Source organism: Leptodactylus fuscus, chromosome 1 (assembly GCF_031893055.1).
Source record: "Leptodactylus fuscus isolate aLepFus1 chromosome 1, aLepFus1.hap2, whole genome shotgun sequence".
NCBI classification, from domain to species: Eukaryota; Metazoa; Chordata; class Amphibia; order Anura; family Leptodactylidae; genus Leptodactylus; species Leptodactylus fuscus.
Genome location: NC_134265.1, coordinates 38,846,735 through 38,871,201, shown reverse-complemented (window position 1 = coordinate 38,871,201; position 24,467 = coordinate 38,846,735). Strand labels below are relative to the sequence as shown.

Sequence of the window (24,467 nt, the reverse complement as noted above, 5' to 3'; positions counted from 1 at the left end):
ATACCACGGCTGCTTCAGACAGCAGATCCATAAGACTCCCAAGGATCTTCAATTATTAACCTGTTGTAGGAATAGGTCATCAATTTAAAAGTCCCGGAAAACCCCTTTAAAGATACACGAAACTTATCATACATTGTGCAATATTTGGTGCAAATTATGGCAATGGCAATTACGGCACTGCTTTATAAGGAGTCTACCCCCGCCAAAATCTCCTTTGAACTACTGGCGTACTTTTGTTAGTGACCAGCTGTGCATACTTTATGACGGACTGCAATCTTGCTACTGAGAAAATCCACTTTTAATCTGTATACAAATAAGTTGTCCTGTGCCCCGGGGCGTGACCGCGTCATTTTGGCCTGTGGTGCTACAAATGAGGATATGTCCATTGCTATGGTAGGGGGAGACCCTGAGAAGGAACCACAGATGAATACAGGTGCTCTGGGAGATACAGCCACGCCTTGGGCGCACCAATCAGCTCATTTACAAAACGGATTAAAAGTTGACTTCCTTGGCAGCAAGGTTGCACCTTGACCGAAAAACAAGTATGTTCAGTATGTCACTAACCAGCCCTACAACAGTGTATAAGTGGTTAAAAAGAGATTTGGGCAATAGTAGGGATTCAGATAATTGTTAGCTGCAGGGCTATTTGTTTTGAAAGAACTGCCACATATTGTCAGAATTGAAATTCCATCCATCTAACCAGTGTACCGCAAGGTCGCTGCAATGTGCTACAGGTGCACAGAGCTCATAGAGAAATGCCTGCTCATAACTACCAATAGTCTCCTGTATTTCCTGTGTGCAGCCGGCCCTACATAATAGTGTGGTGCCTTCACCGTGTGAGCTGGGTCATCGTCTCTAATCCTCCGTTAAAATACATGTTTTTATCCTCCTCTATATTGTTTTAAAGAGATTCCCCAAATACATATATTTCCGCACAAACCAGTCACCTCCTAGCGACGGCATAAACATAAAACATAAGGCAGAACTTACAACGTCTCATTTCTATATTAAGTACACACATGACACTACATCTCTTACAATATACATTCTGGATGATTTTATATCCTAACATACATTAAATTTTTTGCCGATATTTTAAATATTTTTTTTTATTTTACATTTTAATTCATAAATGCACACACTGGCGTGGCGTAACACACGCTCATCTTACGGCTAGTCGCCACTTTTTTATACAGATTTTGGCTGCGCATCTTGTACAGATAAGCAGATTTAAAACTAAAACAATGGAGGCCAGAAAATAACAAACTTTGGTGCAAAATCTTTTCAAATTTGACACTGTTTTTGGCATTTTAGGGTTGAATAGCTGGAGGGGGGAAGGCAACCTCAGCCTAAAAATTTACAATAATTTGAGTCGCATGGAGAGTCCTGAGATGCATCGAGGAGTGGTACAGAATGGAAAAAACATGAACAGCACCACAACTATGCACAGGTTGTGTCTGGTATTGCAGCTCAGTTTCATTGAATGGAATAGGACTGAGTTGTGATACAACACACAGCCGTGGACAGGTGTTGTTGCTGTTTTTGGAAGAAAGCATCCATGTTTTTGTAATCCCCTTTAAGAGGGACTCACCTCTTAATAGATTTAATGTATCTAACTCCAGCATATAAAACCTCTATGTATAATATATAAGTCTTAGCATGCGCATATGTAAAGTCTTAGTAAATGTGTTTTTTGGGGGGTTTTTTACCTCTTTGCGTTGCAAATTTTGCGTTGCATGATTTTGTTGCACTGCTTGTGACCATGTGGCACACTACCCCCCCATGTGAACATTCACTAAGCCTACAGTCACTGGAATGTTGGATGACACGTCCATGACAAATTTTCACGGCCCTTTTGCATCCATGGAGCAACTGTTATTGAGTATAACTTGTCCTGTTATATACAGACGCATATAATGAAATCCCAAACTATATACAAAATGGCAGCTTAATATCCCCAACACTAAGAACATTACCTGAAATGTATTGACAACGATCTGACAAAGGGTCTGCTGCTTCCTTAGTGTCAGGGAAGTGACGTGTTCACACCAATTCTGCAAGAACCCGCAGCAAATCTATATAAAATTGGCCAAAGTTTCCACCTGCAAAAAACAGCTGCAAGTCCAAATGCTAGCGCTTGTAAGGGTCCATTCACACGGAAGAATTTAGCGCTGATTCTGGCGCGGAATCCGCATCAGAATCAGCGCTGAAAAAAAAGCCTCCCATTGACTTCAATAGCTTCCGTTTTCCGCGCAGAACCCATTTAAATCAATGGGGAAAAAAAGCCTCCCATTGATTTCAATGGTTTCCCTGTGGAAAACGGAACCCATTAAAGTCAATGGAAGGCTATTTTTTTCAGCGCTGATTCTGACATGGATTCCGCACCAGAAACAGCACCAGTTTCCTCCGTGTGAGTGGACCCTAAGTCCATTGTACCGCAGTGATGTTTCATCCCATATGAGCGCTGCTTCGGGAGAGTGTACAGAGATCAGCAGGGGACCAGGCAACGGAGCTACAGAAGCACCAGAGGAGGTGAGGATTTATGGAGGGTTTTTTTTTTATTTGTGGTTTTTGTTGGAAAATTGACTTCCCTATTGAATTCAAATCGTAAAATCCTCGCAAACTTGCGACCATTTTGGGACATAAAATGACATTCTGCAGATTCGTGCCACACATCAATTTAAGGGAATGAGATTTGTTAATATTAAATTAAAATTCGATACAAAAATACACGAGATAGATAACGCAATGTATTTATAAGGTGCTTTAGGTTTTCCTACCCTGGTTCTATAGTATACACCGGTATATATTATATACGAGTCAAAGAAGAGCATGTTATCTATACTGCGACCATTATATAACAAGGATATACATCATATGCCCTAGACAAAGGATCTTACCCCAATACTCTTATTACATCGAAACTTTCGCCTTTCAATGTGTAAAACTTATATGTAGGTAAACGTCACCGCAGTATTAATAGCCCTCTGTAAGGACTGCGCCCCCTAGGTGTCTCCCCTCTTTATGTCAATGACAAATAAAGAGTCATCCTGTGGTGTAGAGGGTCACTTTCCTTGAGGTTCCACATTGCACCTTTAAATACAAGTCCCATCGGGGCCAGTGCTTGAAAGAGAGAAGCAGCAATGAAAAGCATTTTCCATGGAAATATGTCATAAAAAAATCCTCTAAAAAAAAGTCTCCAGTTGCCAAAAAATTCTAAGGGACAACCCCCAACAGAGCTGTAATGACGTCCTATTACTCGTCACCCAGACGGAGAAATAACTTATAATCATTCGTGAATTTTCTAGGGAATTGCTGCTGATACTTATATAAATGTGGGTGATTATACAGTATATACATGGTATGTACAGCGTACTGCAGGGCGTCCCATAGTCCCAGTCCTGTATGACACCGAGCTGCAGTATAAATGTCCGGGGCCATAAGCAAGGGTCACATATATTCATAGGTCGCCATCTCAGAATTCCCCTTCTCCATCTCACATAGCGTCTTCTCCTCCTCTTTCGGCTGGTGGTGTAGTCCTACCAATAGCTTGTACAGGAAGGCCCCAGTCAGTGCGCCCACCATAGGGGCTACTAGTGGCACCCAGCACCAGTAATTCCCAGCCCTGGAAGAAACAACAAGTATTGTATTATTACAGGATACATCTGTTCAGTACTGATAGGGTTAAAAACGTCTTCCAGTTATACGAATAAAGCTCTATTATTGTGTAACTACAAACGCAGCAATGTTCCAATATACATGAAAAGACGCAACCAAATAAATGTCTCAAAGATATTTTGCCCAATTGACAGACTTTGCAAGGGGCGCATCACTGGACTAAGAGGAACAGGGTGGTGGTTTTGACAAATTGTCTGCCATCTATGTTGTTCTGACCTAGTTTTCATTGCAGGGGTTATGTGAGGGCGCAGAAATGGAGAACAGGCTTTAGACAACCCAGTCCTCGTTCACATCTGCGTCGGTAATCCGTTTGGGGGAGTCCATATGGGGACTACCGAATGCATTGGCAAATGGTGTGCAGTGAAAGCACATGGACCCCATAGACTATAATGGGGTCCGTTTGTTTTCCATGCGGTCACCACACGGAACATGCGGACAGAAGAGTAGTTCACGATCTACTTTCCAGGCCGCATGACTCGTGCAGACACTGCGCGTAAAGCACACGGACCCCATTATAGTCTATGGCAGACCTGGGCAAAGTCCGGCCCCCGGGCCACATCCGGCCCTCTGACTGATTCAGTCCGGCCCGCACAGCTTTGACTAGGGAGGTGTGTCTAGGGGGGCGTGTCTTAGTGCCGGCCGAAGATGGAGATGTGGAGCGTGTCATAAAGTACTGAGAGATGCATACCTCCCAACCGTCCCGATTTCCGCGGGACAGTCCCGATTTGGGTGACATGTCCCGCGGTCCCGGTTGGAGGGAGGTATGTCCCGATTTCAACTCAGATCTGCGTCCAGAGGACGCAGATCTGAGTTGAACACATATGCGGCTGAAGCAAGGAGCTGACACAGGTCAGCTCCTCGCTTCGCCGCTGCCCGCCTCTCTCCCTGACACATGCGGCTGAAGCTGCTCGCGTGCTCGCTTCGCCGCTGCATCTCTCTCTCGCTGACACATGCGGCTGAAGCGAGGAGCTGACCTGTGTCAGCTCCTCGCTTCACTGCTGCCGCCGGCTCCTGGCTTGTAGACGCGATGTACAAGCCAGGAGCCGGCGGCAGCGGCGAATCGAGGAGCTGACACAGGTCAGCTCCTCGCTTCAGCCGCATGTGTCAGCGAGAGAGACGCAGCAGCGAAGCGAGCACGCGAGCAGCTTCAGCCGCATGTGTCAGGGAGAGAGGCGGGCAGCGGCGAAGCGAGGAGCTGACCTGTGTCAGCTCCTTCCTTCAGCTGCATGTGTCAGCGAGAGAGGCGGGCAGAGAGTGGCGAGGGAGCGGAGGAGAAGGTAAGTTTAATGTGGAGGTGGAACGTGAATCTGGGGGCAGATGAAGGAGAGGACGGCATGACACTGGGGGCAGAGATGGAGAGGACATGAATCTGGGGGCAGAGATGGAGAGGACATGAATCTGGGGGCAGAGATGTGGGAAATGAATCTGGGGGCAGAGATGGAGAGGACATGAATCTGAGGGCAGAGATGGGGGACATGAATCTGGGGGCAGAGATGGGGGACATGAATCTGGGGGCAGAGATGGAGAGGACATGAATCTGGGGGCAGAGATGGAGGAACATGAATCTGGGGGCAGAGATGTGGGACATGAATCTGGGGGCAGAGATGTGGGGACATGAATCTGGGGGCAGAGATGGAGAGGACATGAATTTGGGGGCAGAGATGGAGGGACATGAATCTGGGGGCAGAGATGGAGAGGACATGAATTTGGGGGCAGAGATGGAGGGACATGAATCTGGGGGCAGAGATGTGGGGACATGAATCTGGGGGCAGAGATGGAGGGACATGAATCTGGGGGCAGAGATGGAGTGGACATGAAACTGGGGGCAGAGATGGGGGACATGAATCTGGGGGCAGAGATGGAGAGGACATGAATCTGAGGGCAGAGATGGGGGACATGAATCTGGGGGCAGAGATGGGGGACATGAATCTGGGGGCAGAGATGGAGAGGACATGAATCTGGGGGCAGAGATGGAGGGACATGAATCTGGGGGCAGAGATGTGGGACATGAATCTGGGGGCAGAGATGTGGGGACATGAATCGGGGGGCAGAGATGTGGGGACATGAATCTGGGGGCAGAGATGGAGGGACATGAATCTGGGGCAGAGATGGAGAGGACATGAATCTGGGGGCAGAGATGGAGGACATGAATCTGGGGGCAGAGATGGGGGACATGAATCTGGGGCAGAGATGGAGAGGACATGAATCTGGGGCAGAGATGGAAGAGGGACATGAAACTGGGGGCAGATGAAGGGTGTATATGAAACTGGGGGAGAGATAGAAGGGGGACATATAATTTACGGGTGACTGTAGGAGGAATATACTGTGTGCGGGCACATGAAAAATTAACGAGTGGGCGGAGTCAACACAAAAGTGGGCGGGCCAAATTTACCGCGGCGCGCTATGCGCGCCGCACATTTTGTCCCTCTTTCGGTTCTTCAAAAGTTGGGAGGTATGGAGATGTAAGGTGAGCTGCAGGGGGAGAGAGAGGGAGAAAGAGTGTGTGTGTGTCTATATGTGTGTCTGTCTATATGTGTGTCTGTCTATCTGTCTGTCTATCTGTATGTGTGTGTCTCAGTAACCTAGGGGCAGAGATGGAAGGGGAATGTTATACTAGGGCAAAGATGGCAGATGGAGGGGGGGACATGAAACTGGGGGAGAGATGGAGGGGGGGGGACATGAAATGGGGAAAATAAAGGGGATATGAAACTGAGGGAGAAATGGAGGGGGGGAACATAAAACTGGGGGTAGATGAAGAGGGCACTTAAACTGGGGGGACATTAAACCGTGGAGGAAGCTGGAGGGGGACCTGTCTGCCTCTAGTTGCCCCCAGTTTAATGTCACCGTCCAGCTACCCCTACAGTTTAATGTCTGCTTCCAGCTTCCCGATTTTAATGTCCCCCTCTAGTTGCCCCCAGTTTCATGTCCCGCTCCAGCTGTCAATTTATTGCCACCCTCCAACTACCCCCACTGTTTAATGTCCCCCTCCAGCTGCTCCAGTTTCATGTCCCCTCTAGTTTCCACCAGTTTGTACTGGGGCACCAGGAGAGGGGCTTAATACTGTGGGGCAGTTGGAAGGGAACATTACAATGTGGGGGCATATAATGTACGGGTGACTGTAGGAGGATTATACTGTGTGGGGGCACATGGAAAGATGATTGGGAATGGGCGGAATCAACGTAGAAGTGGGTGGAGCTAAATTTGCCGTGGCGCAGCCCTCTAGCATAGTTTCAATTTCTTATACGGCCCCATGGGAAAATTAATTGCCCACCCCTGGTCTATGGGGTCCGTGTGCTTTCACTGCACATCACTTGTCAATGCGTTTGGTAGTCCAGGGGGATCCCCATGCGGACTCCCCTGAATGGGGCCTAAGAGTAGAGAGGATCTGATTCTCTGACATGCACAAGCAGCTCCCTCAATTTCCTTGTCTACCATCCAAACACAGAAGGTTCCTTCATTGCACACCTCTGTCTCTGCCTGGACCATATTCATGTTCTTAGTAGAAAGAAATTTGGTGTCCTGGCGCCCATTACATGTTCTGTCATTGACCACCAGTCACCATTGCCTTTGTTTAAGCATTTTTGTGAAAGAGAAACGAATGAATCCAGATTCTGTTTGGGATCCAACGATGGTGAGGATCAAGTATGGAGGCCTCGTGGTGAACACTTTAATCCGGCTTTTGCTGTGGAGCAAGAAGCTACTCCCTGTTGTGGAGATCTGGGGATCCATCACATACGATATGACAGTCACTCCTAGTAGTGATACATGGGACACTAACAGCTCAGTGATATGTACAGGACACATGGGAAGGTGGACAACTGACATTTTCAGCAGGATAATGCTCACCCACTTACACCAGATTTGTCACCAATTGAGCATATATGGGACCAGCTGGGATGCCAACTTTGGCAACCTATGGATGTGCAGCTTCCACAGATTCAGCTACAACATCTGTGGGCAAACGTGCCACGGGATACTATGTGGAAACTGTATACCTCCATGTCCAACCATATCTCATCTTGTACCCCTGATGATGACCTACCCTAAAGTCCTGGAACCTCCCCCCCCCCATATCAGCTGTTACCTATATGGACTTAAATGACCTGACGGGACCTTTCCACGAATGTTCTTCGCTCTAGTTCTCGGAGGTTGTGGTGATATCTCTGGCATACGCCTCTCCTATCGCTCGCACTTTATCTCAGGCCGATTTCATGAAGGATCGTATTATATGTGATCATAGCACCTTAAAGTAAATCTATGTCAACCCTTCTCTAGTAAATGGAAACACAATATTTGGCTGGCAGAGCCTAATCGTACATGTGTGATAACATAGGCGTGACCGCAAATTCATGGATCACGCTCGGTCCAGGCACTGCGGCTCCTTATCCTGGGCCGAGTGTTAGCTATGTAATATCTGTCATCGCGTGGACACGGGTAATTGTTATTAACTACCCAATAAACGCAATGCAAAGTCATGATTTACTATGAGGAACTTCAGCCAGGCAGTGTTATCTCAGTACCCGGATAGGTTCTTATGTTACTATAGTCTTATAAGTTATAGTTCAATGGTGAAACGGAGCTAATGCCTGCGATCAGAATTCACTCTGACCCCAGGCATTGCATTGCATTACCCCCAAAGTGTGAACATATTTATGTAATACTGAGGACGGACATTTACAGATGTAGCAGAGCTGGGTTATCATTGGGCATGACATGCTTCAATATTACAATATGTTATCTGCAATTTCTTATAGACCGTAAGAATATCTTCTACATTATTTTCACGATGCATGAAAGAAAGTTCAATGACAAACTCCGCTCTGCTACATCTACAGTGTATTACTAGGGAGACTGTAGATTAGATTTTACCTGAATACTTCCACTCCCCATCCGGCAGCTGCAGTGAAGAGACGTGGCCCCAGATCCCTGGCAGGATTGATAGCATATCCTGAATTCATCCCCATAGACATCCCAACCACTGTGACCAGGAGGCCGACCACCACGGCTTGTGTGCCATCCAGTGCGGCGTTGTTCTTCCTGTCGTTTATGGCTATGATACATAGCATGAGGGCTCCTGTGCCGATCACCTGCAATGATGTAAGAATAAGGTTTACATTTTAAGAGCAGGTCTACCCATCATGTTATACTTTTAGTCTACTTCAGAGCATCACTCAGAATTCTGCTGGTCTCCTGTTATGTCTGTGGCTGCAGTCTGACATCTGCCCCCTGCTGGATACACGTCTGTACAAAGCATGGTTTCCAGGAGTCATACAGAATGTAACTGCAGCTCTGGAGATAGCTGGAGTATAATGTATCTAAAGATCAGTACAACAAAGACATTATAGGCATTGTAGTATCCTACTGAACAATTAGAGGCTATCCTTAGTAACAATACTGTGAAGTAGCAGATGGCAGAACTATACATGCAGCTCTACATGGGACTGTACAAGGAGCTAATAATGTAATAGTTTATTCTCTCACCTGATCTAGAAAGCCACCCCCTATGGACAGATATGGCTGTGGGTAGGTGGCAAAAATACTGGCAGTTTCCAGAGGACCTGTTACAGTGAAGTTTCCATTGCAGTATTTATACAGAGCCTCTGTGAAAGAAGAGGATTGAAATGTTAATGTCAATTACTAATGAACTACATTAATAACTATTGTAATACTACTTCCTATGTACAAGAATATAACTATATAATACTACTATGTACAAGAATATAACTACTATAATACTGCTCATATATACAAGAATATAACTACTATAATACTGCTCCTATGTACAAGAATATAACTGCTATAATACTGCCCCTAAGTACAAGAATATAACTACTATAATATTGCTCCTACGTACAAGAATATAACTACTATAATACTGCCCCTATGTACAAGAATATAACTACTGTAATACTGCCCCTATGTACAAGAATATAACTACTATAATATTGCTCCTACATACAAGAATATAACTACTATAATACTGCCTCCTATGTACAAGAATATAACTGCTATAATACTACTCCTATGTACAAGAATATAACTACTATAATACTGTTCCTATGTACAATAATATAACTACTATAATACTGCTCCTATGTACAAGAATATAACTACTATAATACTGCCTCCTATGTACAAGAATATAACTGCTATAATACTGCTCCTATGTACAAGAATATAACTACTATAATACTGCTCCTATGTACAAGAATATAACTACTATAATACTGCTCCTATGTACAAGAATATAACTACTATAATACTGCTCCTATGTTCAAGAATATAACTACTATAATACTGCTCCTATGTACAAGAATATAACTACTATAATACTGCTCCTATGTACAAGAATATAACTACTATAATACTGCTCCTATGTACAAGAATATAACTACTATAATACTGCTCCTATGTACAAGAATATAACTACTATAATACTGCTCCTATGTACAAGAATATAACTACTATAATACTGCTCCTATGTACAAGAATATAACTACTATAATACTGCTGAACCTATGAAATGGATTGTCTCATACATACATTGATGGCCTATCTCACACTTATCTGATATCCTAAGTCTTTCCCAGTTAATCCTTTCACCATTAGATCAGAATCTTCAGTTTGGGCTCCTGACAAATATCTGTTTCCATACAATGATAACTTTTATGTTTTACCATTTTATGTTTTTTACCGTAGTATAGAAAGTATATAATGACCGCAGCCAGGAAAGCTCCAGCGATTTGAGAAATCATGTAAATTGGGAGTTTTAGCCACGAAAGCTTCCCCAGGACACAGTTGGTTAGTGACACGGCACAGTTCATGTGGGCTCCTGAAATAGACAATGTATGATATTCTGTAACCTCTTCTGATGGTGTAGACTTATTCTTCTACTGTTGTTCTTCCTGTGACATGTTTAACCCCTTGCTGACATACAGTATAATAGTACTATAGACTTTGGGTCTCTGGGACTCCAGAGACCCAGGCAGCAGTGCCGATGATTACAACTCTCTGATCATTGGTATTAAACGGGTTGTCTGGTTTCTAGCATTGATGGCCTATCCATAGGATAGCAGCAAGTTTAGATATTGCAGCGCCCCATAGATTTCAATGGGGCAGTGCTGCAATACCTAGATACGCCGCTACAGTTTTTACAGCGGAGAAATAATTTTTTTAACCGGACACAAAGTCCTGCATTTCCGACTTGTGTCTGGCTAAAAAAAACGGTTTCACCGCGGACAGGCAGAAGACGCACACAGGCGGTGACTTTGCAAGTCCAGTGAATGTATTTGAAAACTGACTGCCGGGTTTCCGTCTCCTGTCCAGTTTCTTAGGGCAGAAGACGGAAACCCGCCGGATTGGCTAAAGCGGAGACCACACTGTCTATATACCGGTGATATGCAGGGGTCCTGGGTGTTGGACACCCGCAGATCTAATATTGATGGCCTCTCCTAAGGAAAGGTCATCAGAATTAGAAACCAGATAATCGCTTTAACCCTTCAAATGTCTCAATGTAATGTCATGAGGCATCTTGAGCAACTGCACATGCGGACACCACCATGTTCTTCCTGATCTCATCCCCATTATTTCATACGATACAGTTTTAGAGTTAATATCCGGCAATCAGGGAGAAGGATGACCTGACAGTCTCCCGTCATGCGTGTCACCACTGAGCGAGCCTCCCTCGGATGTAGTATTATATCTGCGGTACTCACCAGACACTCCTCCGGCCACGTGGATTCCCATTGTGACTCCAATTCCGAAAGATAAATTAATACTCAGATATTGTCCATACGCATTCTTACCCAGAACCACCTGCGCGACCGCTCCCAAACCGAACATCTGAGAAGAAAAGTAGAAAAGTGACATGAGCAGCCATTATCATTCACCCCAAAATTTACTGCACCTCAATTTTCTGGATAGTTTCTACCCCAGTTTTCTGGTGTGGATGGATGATGTTGGGGTGCACATTGGCATTCTGCAACTCACTTGCTACTTTCTATGAATGTGGGTGGGTTGAGACGGGGACACTTCTGTCGTATGTGCATTGGCCCTAAAGGTCATATGCGGTGTTCCCTTGTCCAAGACCACCCCATCCTGCGCTGGGGGATTTTGCACATCCTTGCATTAAATATGAGGCCAGTCATTAGACGACTGCCATTTTATGCTATATTCCACTGTCTGAGGCCGCTATAGGGATAATCTATGCCTTAATGTGACCAATTGCTAAGGAGTAGAGAAACCTAACCTGTAGTGAAAAGTATTAACTTCTTTTTATCATACAGTTGTTAGACAGACGGATCGATCGATCGATTGATAGATCCTGATAAATGTACACTGGCTGCTAGAGCAGACATTGTGAGGTGACACTTCCTGTTTTTTACAGTTTAATTTGTCAGCTTTGCTGTATAGATTGGGACAGATGAGCAGAGTCATCTCATAATCATAATCATTCCCTTTAAGTCTTGACAGGCAGTTGTAGACTGGCCCACAGATGAACGGGTGATTCCCCTGTTGGACCACTGAGCCAGGTGGCCTCCAGTTTACCCCGACATGCCACAGAAAACTTCATGTACTACATACAGATACTCATCCTACAGCAAATCAAACATACTATACGTATACTGGCTACAGAAATTGTATCAGTTTTCTGGCCTTAAATGGATTTTTTATACTGAGGTGATATTTTAGGAATTTGTCGCTGTATATTGGGTTCCTATAATGATGGTGGGCCCTAGCACCCTAGTCCAACACTCCTGATGGACATCCTGACTAATGTGAGATAGTTCTTAGGGATGTGCTCTCTGAAAACCAATGTGAGACAGTATTGTTGCTAGGAAGTATACCCCTATCAACCAGATTGTCAGACAGATCAGAGGAGTTGTTTCTGCTGTCAATTCTGCCAAATTGGAATATCAGATGCAACAACTTATTATACTTGATATTTTTAAACCAATAATCGCATGATATTGGCTCTTTAGGTTCTGATCACCCCCATCCCCACCCCCCAAATTTACTAATATTACTACACCAAAAATCTGGCATAGCCCTGGCACATATTGGGCCCTGATTTGCACCTAAGGCCTTCTATAACAGCAGTTTTTCTGCCCTGCTCGCAACTTTTTAAGACAATAGGCTGAGCAGAGTGGGAATCTAGTAGAGATGAGTGAACCGGTTTGCATCAAAACAAATTTGACTGGAATTTTCAAAAAGTTTCATATTCACCGAACACAAAAATTTGGGAGTTTGTCTTCCCCTCTCTGTCCTCTATTGGACCCTTCCAGCCTCCTGGGTGATGTAAGGCAACCAGGGTCATAACTGAGGCCTATGATTGGGCCTTGGCGGTCACATGGGGTAAGCTGAGCGTCATTGATCAAAACGAGGGTCAACTTGTCCAAACCCAAGACAAAGCAAATCTTCAGAGGTTTTCCCATCTCTGGAATCTAAGTGGACCAGAACGGGGACACCTCACTATCATGCCAGAATATTGGTGTGTTATACCATATATATCTACTCACGTCCCTGATCGCCATAGATTTCAACTGTGGCGCATGGGATCTCCCAAGGTGCACCACAATTATTAAGACGTCGGAGCCTTATTTTGCAGGTTTCCTTCCAATCCCTATGACAAGTGACAGCTGAGCAGCGTTCAGCACTGATATATTCTACGCAGCCTTTCTGCAAACCTCTTATTTACACGTTCACCTGATCGAACAGACAAGTCCAATCCATGATTTGTAGCCGAGCTAATGAGCACTATGTATAAGATATAGGCAAATACAAAACATGTCCCATCGGGGACACCAGGCCGTACCTTGGGCAAAATATTGTCATTTAATGAAGAAAAATGCCAGGAAATTACACATCTTGGGGAAAGGTTAATGGACTCATTCACTGGAGATAAAGCACAACTCCAAACACCGGGTAGTCTGTGACATTTGCTCTACAGCTGTACAAACCTCGAGTGCAATAATACTATAGGTGTAAAGTAATCACATTGGTACCGTACACCTAATGCTTCTTTTACACCAATCTTTTTTATTGTAATTTTTTAATGCATTACGGGTTTAGGTCTTCATGTCATATACATCCTGTATATCTTTAATTCTTTATATTTTTTAATTTATAATTTTTACTTTTTTTAGCGTGATGGACAACACATAAGAATATTCATAAAGAACATAAAATGGGGTGCTTGTATGCACCCATGGCGGTCCTTTTCACCGAGGTCAACAATGCAAAATTTAAAAGGGTGCTTGTGTTTTTTACCATTGCAAAATGACTGATTGTGGAAATTGTTACTTGTGGGACAGGGCAATGAGTTTTGAGCCCTCCCCGTGTATATGGGACCCTCCCTACAGCAATGTTCCCTGTAAGCCCTGGAAGCTGCTGAGCGGAACAGCTAGTGAGCTGGGCAAGGCTCCGTCAATGATGGGCGACCTGATGGCCAAACAGTACCACCAGTATCTGCCCCCAGATTCATGTCCCCCTATCACTGCCCCCAGATTCATGTCCCCCCATCTCTGTCCCCAGATTCATGTCCCCCCATCTCTGTCCCCAGATTCATGTCCCCCCATTTCTGTCCCCAGATTCATGTCCCCATCTCTGCCCCCAGATTCATGTCCCCCCATCTCTGTCCCCAGATTCATGTCCCTCCATCTCTGCCCCCAGATCCATGTCCCCTCCATCTCTGCCCCCAGATTCATGTCCCCTCCATCTCTGCCCCCAGATTCATGTCCCCACATCTCTGTCCCCAGATTCATGTCCCCCATCTCTGTCCCCAGATTCATGTCCCCATCTCTTCCCCCAGATTCATGTCCCCCCCATCTCTGCCCCAGATTCATGTCCTTCCATCCCTGCCCCCAGATTCATGTCCCCCCATCTCTGCCCCAGATTCATGTCCCCTCCATCTCTGCCCCAGATTCATGTCCCCCCATCTCTGACCCCAGATTCATGTCCCACATCTATGCCCCCAGATTCATGTCCCCACATCTCTGCCCCCAGATGCATGTCCTCCATCTCTGCCCCAGATTCATGTCCCCCCATCTCTTCCCCCAGATTCATGTCCCCCATCTCTGCCCCCAGATTCATGCCCCCCCATCTCTATCCCCAGATTCATGTCCCCCCATCTCTGCTCCCAGATTCATGTCCCCCCATCTCTTCCCCCAGATTCATGTCCCTCCATCTCTGCCCCCAGATTCATGTCCCCCATCTCTGCCCCCAGATTCATATCCCCTCCATCTCTGTCCCCAGATTCATGTCCCCTCCATCTCTGTCCCCAGATTCATGTCCCCTCCATCTCTGTCCCCAGATTCATGTCCCCACATCTCTGCCCACAGATTCATGTCCCATCCATCTCTGCCCCCAGATTCATGTCTCCTCCATCTCTGCCCCCAGATTCATGTCCCCACATCTCTGCCCACTGTTTCATGTCCCCCCATCTCTGACCCCAGATTCATGTCCCCCATCTCTGCTCACAGTTTCATGTCCCTCCATCTCTGCTCCCAGATTCATGTCCCCTCCACCTCTGTCCCCAGATTCATGTCCCCCATCTCTGCCCCCAGATTCATGTCCCCCATCTCTGCCCCCAGATTCATGTCCCTCCATCTCTGCCCCCAGATTCATGTCCCCCCATCTCTGCCCCGATTCATGTCTCCCCATCTCTGCCCCCAGATTCATGTCCCCACATCTCTGCCCACAGATTCATGTCCCTCCATCTCTGCCCCCAGATTCATGTCCCCCCATCACTGCCCCCAGATTCATGTCCCCCCATCTCTGTCCCCAGATTCATGTGCCCCCATCTCTGTCCCCAGATTCATGTCCCCCCATTTCTGTCCCCAGATTCATGTCCCCCATCTCTGCCCACAGTTTCATGTCCCCCCATCTCTGACCCCAGATTCATGTCCCCCATCTCTGCCCACAGTTTCATGTCCCTCCATCTCTGCCCCCAGTTTCATGTTCCACCTCAATGTGTACACACATTACACTCACCTTTTCCTCGCTCCCCCGCTGCTCTCTCCGAAGTCTCGCTAATACTGTTGTAGGCGCGATGTGACGTCATCACATCACGTCTACACAGCCACTAACCGGAATGCAGCGGCAAAGCAAGGAGCTTTCTCACAATATTAGATAGACTTTCTCAAGAACATTCTCACAATATTAGATAGACTCACGAACACGGGGCTAATGTCTTGGACTCCTGGAAGAGCAGGTAAATCTCACAGGCCTGTCATTTTATGTTAGACTTGGGCACTATAAATGTTGGTCATGTTCAAAAAAAGAGGATGGCCTGCATGTTTTGAGCCCACATAACAAGAAAGGGGACATGGACATGCCCATAGGTGATGTAGTGATGTCCAGAAGGGGCCGTCAACTTGTCTAAAAATTCCCATTCACCCGGACATCCTTCATAAATGTTGGCAAGTATGATAATATGTATAGGGTGATTGTCGGTCGGGGAGGGGTTACTGTTGGTTGAATATCTGATCCAGGGTGATGATAGACCCTACCTCTCCTTTCATTTTTCAAGTATCTCCTGGATAGGGGAGGAATATCTGATCATTGGGATTAGGCCCACTTTATCCATAGGACCAATAGTGTCCCGAATCAGGCAGGACAGGGTCCCCATTTCGGGTGTTGTTATGGTTGTTGTTCTGCTCCAGTATTTGCTTTCATGTTGTGTGCGGCAGGGAAGCGCAACAAGTGCCAAGCCACAGGAAACATTACAGCCGGAGCCTGTAGGTCCATGGGAGCGTGGTTAGGTGAGTATGTTTTGGGGTTTTTTTGGGTGGGGATGATGGTGGTTCAGTGGGAAAAGGGCCTTATGAGGGTACTAATTATGGAGAATTTAACTTATGTTAAAAAGTTTGAACAGTGCCCCCTAATGTATTAAAACGGTCCTGATTGGGGGACCCCAACTGATCACTTAAGTATGCATTGATTCCTCATTCCTCCCATTGCTCACCCAAGCTTAGAAGGTGGTAAATGCCCATTGTGGCCCTGCACTAGTTTGCATTTTTTGTCACGTTATTTCTTTCCAAACCTACTTGCATATTTCTCCCAGTCTGCATTGCTTGTTGTCTCCCTAACCTTACTGGTTTTCCTAACAAAGGTCGATATTTCAATTAAATAAAATAGACTTGGAAAGCAAAGTCCATCGTGCAGTATTCTCTGGAAACCCATATTTACAGCCAAGTGATGAGTATAAATAATCCCGGGTGATGAATGGCAGTCCCATGTCCTGCACATGTCGCAGCATCACAGTGTGAACAGCATGTGACAGCCGTCGTCACTATGAGAATGGATGCCTCCAGCTGTCAGGTTGTACCCAAGCTCGAGCTTTGCATGTGAAGGGGAAACTGATTTCACAAGATATGACCCCTTACATTTTACCTTGCAGAATGCATCCACGACTACCATATTCCATGACATCATACTACGTAGGTCTCTAAAACAATGGTAATTAATTTGTATCAACAGATAAATCTAATGGACACTTTGGTTGTTATTGTACACCCACACAGCCACCACATCTGTAGGACCTCTTACGCCATTGTCTTCACCACTCATTAACCTGTCTTTTGTCTTAAGAGACTTGGATATTTATTATGTTAAGCATCTTGGTGAGGCCTGCTATTCACCTCCTGAACTGCAGAGGCAGTAGTGAGAATGGGAGTGTTTGTTCCTGCCAAAATGATTATGGCACCTATATTTGATGTTTATCTGGGAACGTATATATGGGGGGTACATGAGTGCGGCGAGTATCCAACATCTGGCAGCCAAGTGCTACACAGCTACAATGCACACAGCGGCATCATGGTGTCTGTATCTGCCTGTGCGTGCGCCAATCCATGGCCAAGCCTTGAGAATGACTGATGATATCACCAATCCAACTGAACAAAGAGTTGAAAAATACCCTGGAGACCCATCCCCCTTCTAAAGAGGGTCAACTACAGTGTTGTGCAAAATGTTTAGGCGGGTGTGGTGGGTGGAAATGAGAAGTGAAGCTACGTTCATATGTGTATTGCAATCTCCATTTGGAGACTCCATCACACTGTGTGTCCAAAATAATCAGATGAAAACTTCCTGCAAGTCCGACTTGCCACGTCACTATATATACAGTACTTGCCAGCTGATACCGTGATAGGCCAAAGGTTTGTTAACATGTGTGAGAAACAATGTATTAGTATGAGAAAAGCCAAGTTATACAGTCCTATGAAAAAGTTTGGGCACCCCTATTAATCTTAATCATTTTTAGTTCTAAATATTTTGGTGTTTGCAGCAGCCATTTCAGTTTGATATATCTAATAACTGATGGACACAGTAATATTTCAGGATTGAAATGAGGTTTATTGTACTAACAGAAAATGCGCAATATGCATTAAACCAAAATTTGACCGGTGCAAAAGTATGGGCACCTCAACAGAAAAGTGACATTAATATTTAGTACATCCTCCTTTTGCAAAGATAACAGCCTCTAGTCGCTTCCTGTAGCTTTTAATCAGTTCCTGGATCCTGGATAAAGGTATTTTGGACAAACAATTCAAGTTCAGTTAAGTTTGATGGTCGCCGAGCATGGACAGCCCGCTTCAAATCATCCCACAGATGTTCAATGATATTCAGGTCTGGGGACTGGGATGGCCATTCCAGAACATTGTAATTGTTCCTCTGCATGAATGCCTGAGGATTTGGAGCGGTGTTTTGGATCATTGTCTTGCTGAAATATCCATCCCCGGCGTAACTTCAACTTCGTCACTGATTCTTGAACATTATTCTCAAGAATCTGCTGATACTGAGTGGAATCCATGCGACCCTCAACTTTAACAAGATTCCCGATGCCGGCATTGGCCACACAGCCCCAAAGCATGATGGAACCTCCACCAAATTTTACAGTGGGTAGCATGTGTTTTTCTTGGAATGCTGTTTCTTTTTGGACGCCATGCATAACGCCTTTTTTTATAACCAAACAACTCAATTTTTGTTTCCAAAATGAAGCTGCCTTGTCCAAATGTGCTTTTTCATACCTCAGGCAACTCTATTTGTGGCGTACGTGCAGAAACGGCTTCTTTCTCATCACTCTCCCATACAGCTTCTATTTGTGCAAAGTGCGCTGTATAGTTGACCGATGCACAGTGACACCATCTGCAGCAAGATGATGCTGCAGCTCTTTGGAGGTGTTTGTGGATTGTCCTTGACTGTTCTCACCATTCTTCTTCTCTGCCTTTCTGATATTTTTCTTGGCCTGCCACTTCTGGGCTTAACAAGAACTGTCCCTGTGGTCTTCCATTTCCTTACTATGTTCCTCACAGTGGAAACTGACAGGTTAAATCTCTGAGACAACATTTTGTATCCTTCCCCTGAACAACTATGTTGAACAATCTTTGTTTTCAGATCATTTGAGAGCGGGCTGTCCATGTTCGGCGACCATCAAACTTAACTGAACTTGAATTGTTTTGTAGAAAGAAATGGTCCAAAATACCTTCATCCAGGATCCAGGAACTGATTAAAAGCTACAGGAAGCGACTAGAGGCTGTTATCTTTGCAAAAGGAGGATGTACTAAATATTAATGTCACTTTTCTGTTGAGGTGCCCATATTTTTGCACCGGTCAAATTTTGGTTTAATGCATATTGCGCATTTTCTGTTAGTACAATAAACCTCATTTCAATCCTGAAATATTACTGTGTCCATCAGTTATTAGATATATCAAACTGAAATGGCTGTTGCAAACACCAAAATATTTAGAACTAAAAATGATTAAGATTAATAGGGGTGCCCAAACTTTTTCATAGGACTGTATATATATATATATATATATATATATATATATATACAGTACAGACCAAAAGTTTGGACACACCTTCTCATTCAAAGAGTTTTCTGTATTTTCATGACTATGACAATTGTAGATTCACACTGAAGGCATCAAAACTATGAAGTAACACATGTGGAGTTATATACTTAACAAAAAAGTGTGAAAATCTGTCTTATATTCTTGGTTCTTCACAGTAGCCACCTTTTGCTTTGATTCCTGCTTTGCACACTCTTGGCATTCTCTAGATGAGCTTCAAGAGGTAGTCACCGGAAATGGTCTTCCAACAGTCTTGAAGGAGTTCCCAGAGATGCTTAGCACTTGTTGGCCCTTTTGCCTTCACTCTGCGGTCCAGCTCACCCCAAACCATCTGGATTGGGTTCAGGTCTGGTGGCTGTGGAGGCCATGTCATCTGGCATAGCACCCCATCACTCTCCTTCTTGGTCAAATAGCCCTTACACAGCCTGGAGGTGTTTGGGGTCATTGTTCTGTTGAAAAATAAATGATGGTCCAACTAAATGCAAACCGGATGGAATAGCATGCCGCTGCAAGAAGATGTGGTAGCCATGCTGGTTCAGTATAAATCCCCAACAGTGTCACCAGCTTGGCACCCCCACACCATCACACCTCCCCCTCCATGCTTCACGGTGGGAACCAGGCATGTAGAGTCCATCCGTTCACCTTTTCTGCGTCACACAAAGACACAGTGGTTGGAACCAAAGATCTCAAATTTGGACTCATCAGACCAAAGCACAGATTTCCACTGGTCTAATGTCCATTCCTTGTGTTCTTTAGCCCAATCAAGTCTCTTCTGCTTGTTGCCTGTCCTTAGCAGTGGTTTTCTAGCAGCTATTTTACCATGAAGGCCGGCGGCTGCACAAAGTCTCCTCTTACCAGTTGTTGTAGAGATGTGTCTGCTGCTAGAACTCAGTGTGGCATTGACCTGGTCTCTAATCTGAGCTGCTGTTATCCTGCGATTTCTGAGGCTGGTGACTCGGATGACCTTATCCTCCGCAGCAGAGGTGACTCTTGGTCTTCCTTTCCTGGGGCGGTCCTCATGTCAGCCAGTTTTTTTGTAGTGCTTGATGGTTTTTGCAACTGCACTTGGGGACACTTTCAAAGTTTTCCCAATTTTTCGGACTGACTGACCTTCATTTCTTAAAGTAATGATGGCCACTTTACTTAGCTTCTTTTTTCTTGCCATAATACAAATTCTAACAGTCTATTCAGTAGGACTATCAGCTGTGTATCCACCGGACTTCTGCACAACACAACTGATGGTCCCAACCCCATTTATAAGGCAAGAAATCCCACTTACTAAACCTGACAGGGCACACCTGTGAAGTGAAAACCATTTCAGGTGACTACCTCTTGAAGCTCATCAAGAGAATGCCAAGAGTGTGCAAAGCAGGAATCAAAGCAATAGGTGGCTACTTTGAAGAACCGAGAATATAAGACAGATTTTCAGTTGTTTCACACTTTTTTGTTAAGTATATAATTCCACATGTGTTACTTCATAGTTTTGATACCTTCAGTGTGAATCTACAATTATCATAGTCATGAAAATACAGAAAACTGTTTGAATGAGAAGGTGTGTCCAAACTTTTGGTCTGTACCTAATAATAATTTTATTTTTAATTGTCACCTAATAATAATTATTTTTAATTGTTTATCGTCATGCTGCCCTCGATGCCCCGACATCCTGCTTGACTTGTTCTTATACGTAACAACCAATGTAAACAGCCAAAGTATGGAGGAGGGAGAGAACAACAGTCTAAGCCTGATATAGCAGGAGATGCATTTTAGACAATGGCTGGGTTCACATCTGCATTGCAAAAATCGGCAGAGGAACAAGTCAATGGGGTCCACTTGTCGTATGTATCCACTGTTGTAGCGGTCCCACTCTCCGTCGTTCCCCTGATGGACCCGGACGATGGAAAGTCCTGCTCTTTTGTGAACCTAGTAGCGTACCTTAGTTTCTATTATACAATGTAGCTAAGCTGGAGTCTCTTATCATGACTGTGTCCTATGGAGCAGAAATAACTAGTAGCAGTCAACACCGAGGACACTGAATAACCTAGAAATGTTACCTTGGGGATAGTGACATATACAATATAACCACTTCAGATGTCACCATATGGGAAAAGTCCAATGACATTCATCATCTGATTGGCGCTGTCACCCTGAGCATTTTACTGTTTTCTTTATCCATGTCTGTTCAGCTATTCCAAAGATATAAGCCCTGATGTAAATTACTAGCCAATGACAATAACACTACATGACATAAAACACACAGAGAAACCACAGTGTTACTGCCCACTAGGCTAGTAGACCCGAATTTACATGAACGCTAAAAGGGCTTATATCTTTGGAATAGCTGAACAAATTTGGATAAATATGATACCAAAATACTAAGGCTGGATTCACATCTGCATTGGAGTCTCTATTACCGGTAAAATAGGAGGGTTACAGAATTGGAAGCTGTAATGGATTTTGCATCAAGACCCAGGAACTTCAAGCTATTTCCATGACATATCCCTGACAAATTTGGCAGGCCCCGGCACACGTGTCCCTGGCACTGTTTATACACATAGCAACACCCAACAATCTGCAGGGAAAACATTTATCTGTTTGTAGCAATTTAGGGCAAGAAACAATGTGAAGAATGACAGCGAAGGTTAATAGATAACAGCGCAACGTAAGGAAGAGACCATAACCGCAGGCACTGCACACTGACACCGAGGAACCAGGAGCTTAGATACACCAGCTGGCAGTATCAGACATGTTAGCCTTAGATACAGTGGCTTAGAATAAAGTATTACACATGACACACTTAGATATATCAGAAGGCAATAAGAAGAAGATGCAGCTGCTCTCCAATAAGCATGCAGTATTACATAGGATAGGCTTAGATATAGTATCACACATAATAGTCTTATATACAGTTGTACAGCAGCGAATATCACACATGATAGACTGGCCCAGCAGACAGTGTCATACATGATAGGCTTCATTGCACCAACACGGCACTAGTAACATAGTATCAAATATCATAGACTTAGATACACCAGCTCAACAGACATTGTACATGAGAGGCTTTGATGCAACAGATAAGGTTATGTTCACACTAGCACCTGTATTCCATTGGTGGTTTCCATCCCCAAATCCACTTAAAAAATGGGAAGAAAAAATCCTGTAAGCAGGACCTTTATCTTTGCATTTTTCTACCTTTTTCAAGTGGAAACCAGGCGGAAACCCAGCTGACCCCATTATAATCTATCTACAGTATAGTATCCACCTTTTAAGCGGATTAGGGTTCCATTCTTCGGATCCCCAAGAGACCCCGACAAATGGAAATCCGAACACCGGTGTGAACCCAGCATTAGGTATACTAGCTGATCAGACAATACCATACATGCTAGGCTTAGATACAACAGCTCATCAGACAGTATCACATATAATAAGCTTAGATACACTGGCTCAGTAGACAGTATCACACGTGATAGGATTAGATACATGAGATTAGTAGACAGTATCAGATATGACAGTCTTGGGTACAATTTTACAGCTGTTAGTATAACACATCATACACTGGCCCAGCTTAATTGCACCAATTTGGCACTGGTAACATAGTGTCACACATCATAGACTTAAATACACCAGCTCATCAGACACTGTACATGAGATGCTTCAATACACCAGCTTAAGTATACTAGCTGATCAGACAGTATCATACATGATCGGCTTAGATACCACAGCTCACCAGACACTATCACATATACTGTAATAGGCTTAGTAAAATCAGCTCAGCAGAAGGCATCAGACATAATAAGCTATGGATACAACTGATTATCCAGTTTTACACATGAGAGTCTACATTCACATCTGTGCACATCTGGTATCCGTCCAGTATATAATCGATCAGAAATTCTGGACAAAAAAGTTCTGCAAGTCCAACTTTTTCATCCAACAACGTCAGGAGAAAAATAATGGACAACTAACAGACCACATTATAGTCAGCGGAGTCCACAGGATCCTTTGTTGTCCATTAAACAGACCATTTATTCATTGTTGAGGAACCAGAACAATGGACAGAATGACACAGATGTAAATGCACCCTTAGGTACAAGATCATAGATTCAGATATACTGACTCATCAGATAGTATCACACATGATAGACTTAGATACATCTGCTCAGTAGACAGTACCATGTAATACTGGACTTTAATAAAGAGATGAACAGACAGTATCACACCATATAGGCTTAGATACAACAGCTCATCAGACAATATCACACCAGATAGGCTTAGATACAACAGCTCATCAGAAAATATCACACCATATAGGCTTAGATACAACAGCTCATCAGACAATATCACACCAGATGGGCTTAGATACAACAGCTCATCCGACAATATCACACCAGATAGGCTTAGATACAACAGCTCATCCGACAATATCACACCAGATAGGCTTAGATACAACAGCTCATCAGACAATATCACACATGATAGGCTTAGATTGAACAGCTCATCAGACAACATTACACATGATACGCTTAGATACAACAGCTCATCAGACAGTATCATCATGCCAGGCTTAGATACGCCAGCTCAGCAGCTCACTGTCCCTATTGCTGTATACTTCCCTGAAATAGCGATAGACAGTAAAAGTTACACAATAGTTTTAACCCTTGATGTATTTCTTACCATCATGACAAAGGTGGACAGCAGCTCCGCCATGGCCTCTCGTACCCATTGGTTGCGGATAGATATAGCTGAGCGGATCTTGCTGGCTATAAGGCTCCCAGTTTTCATGGTGGCGGCAGGCTCTGCTACGGCTGAGGTGATGTTATACTTTGATACCTGTTTGCAGTACAGTTTAACCACTGAGCCACGTGACAGGGAGAAGACCCAGCGCTGCTTAAACAGTTACTGGAAGGAAAAGTATTAATGCTATCAATATGCTGATCAGGCTG

At 44.5% G+C, this 24,467-nt stretch overlaps 1 protein-coding gene across 1 annotated transcript; it reads right to left on the bottom strand.

Moving 5' to 3' along the window:
* Window positions 1-1,002: 1,002 nt before the first annotated feature.
* LOC142192250 (aquaporin-7-like) lies at window positions 1,003-24,467 on the bottom strand. The gene is made up of 6 exons (XM_075262404.1): window positions 24,199-24,467; window positions 11,394-11,520; window positions 10,373-10,510; window positions 9,160-9,278; window positions 8,548-8,765; window positions 1,003-3,625 (listed from the first exon to the last, which is right to left on the bottom strand). Exons 1-6 carry the CDS (start codon window positions 24,304-24,306, stop codon window positions 3,451-3,453), a joined length of 885 nt encoding a protein of 294 aa, XP_075118505.1. The 5' UTR covers window positions 24,307-24,467; the 3' UTR covers window positions 1,003-3,450.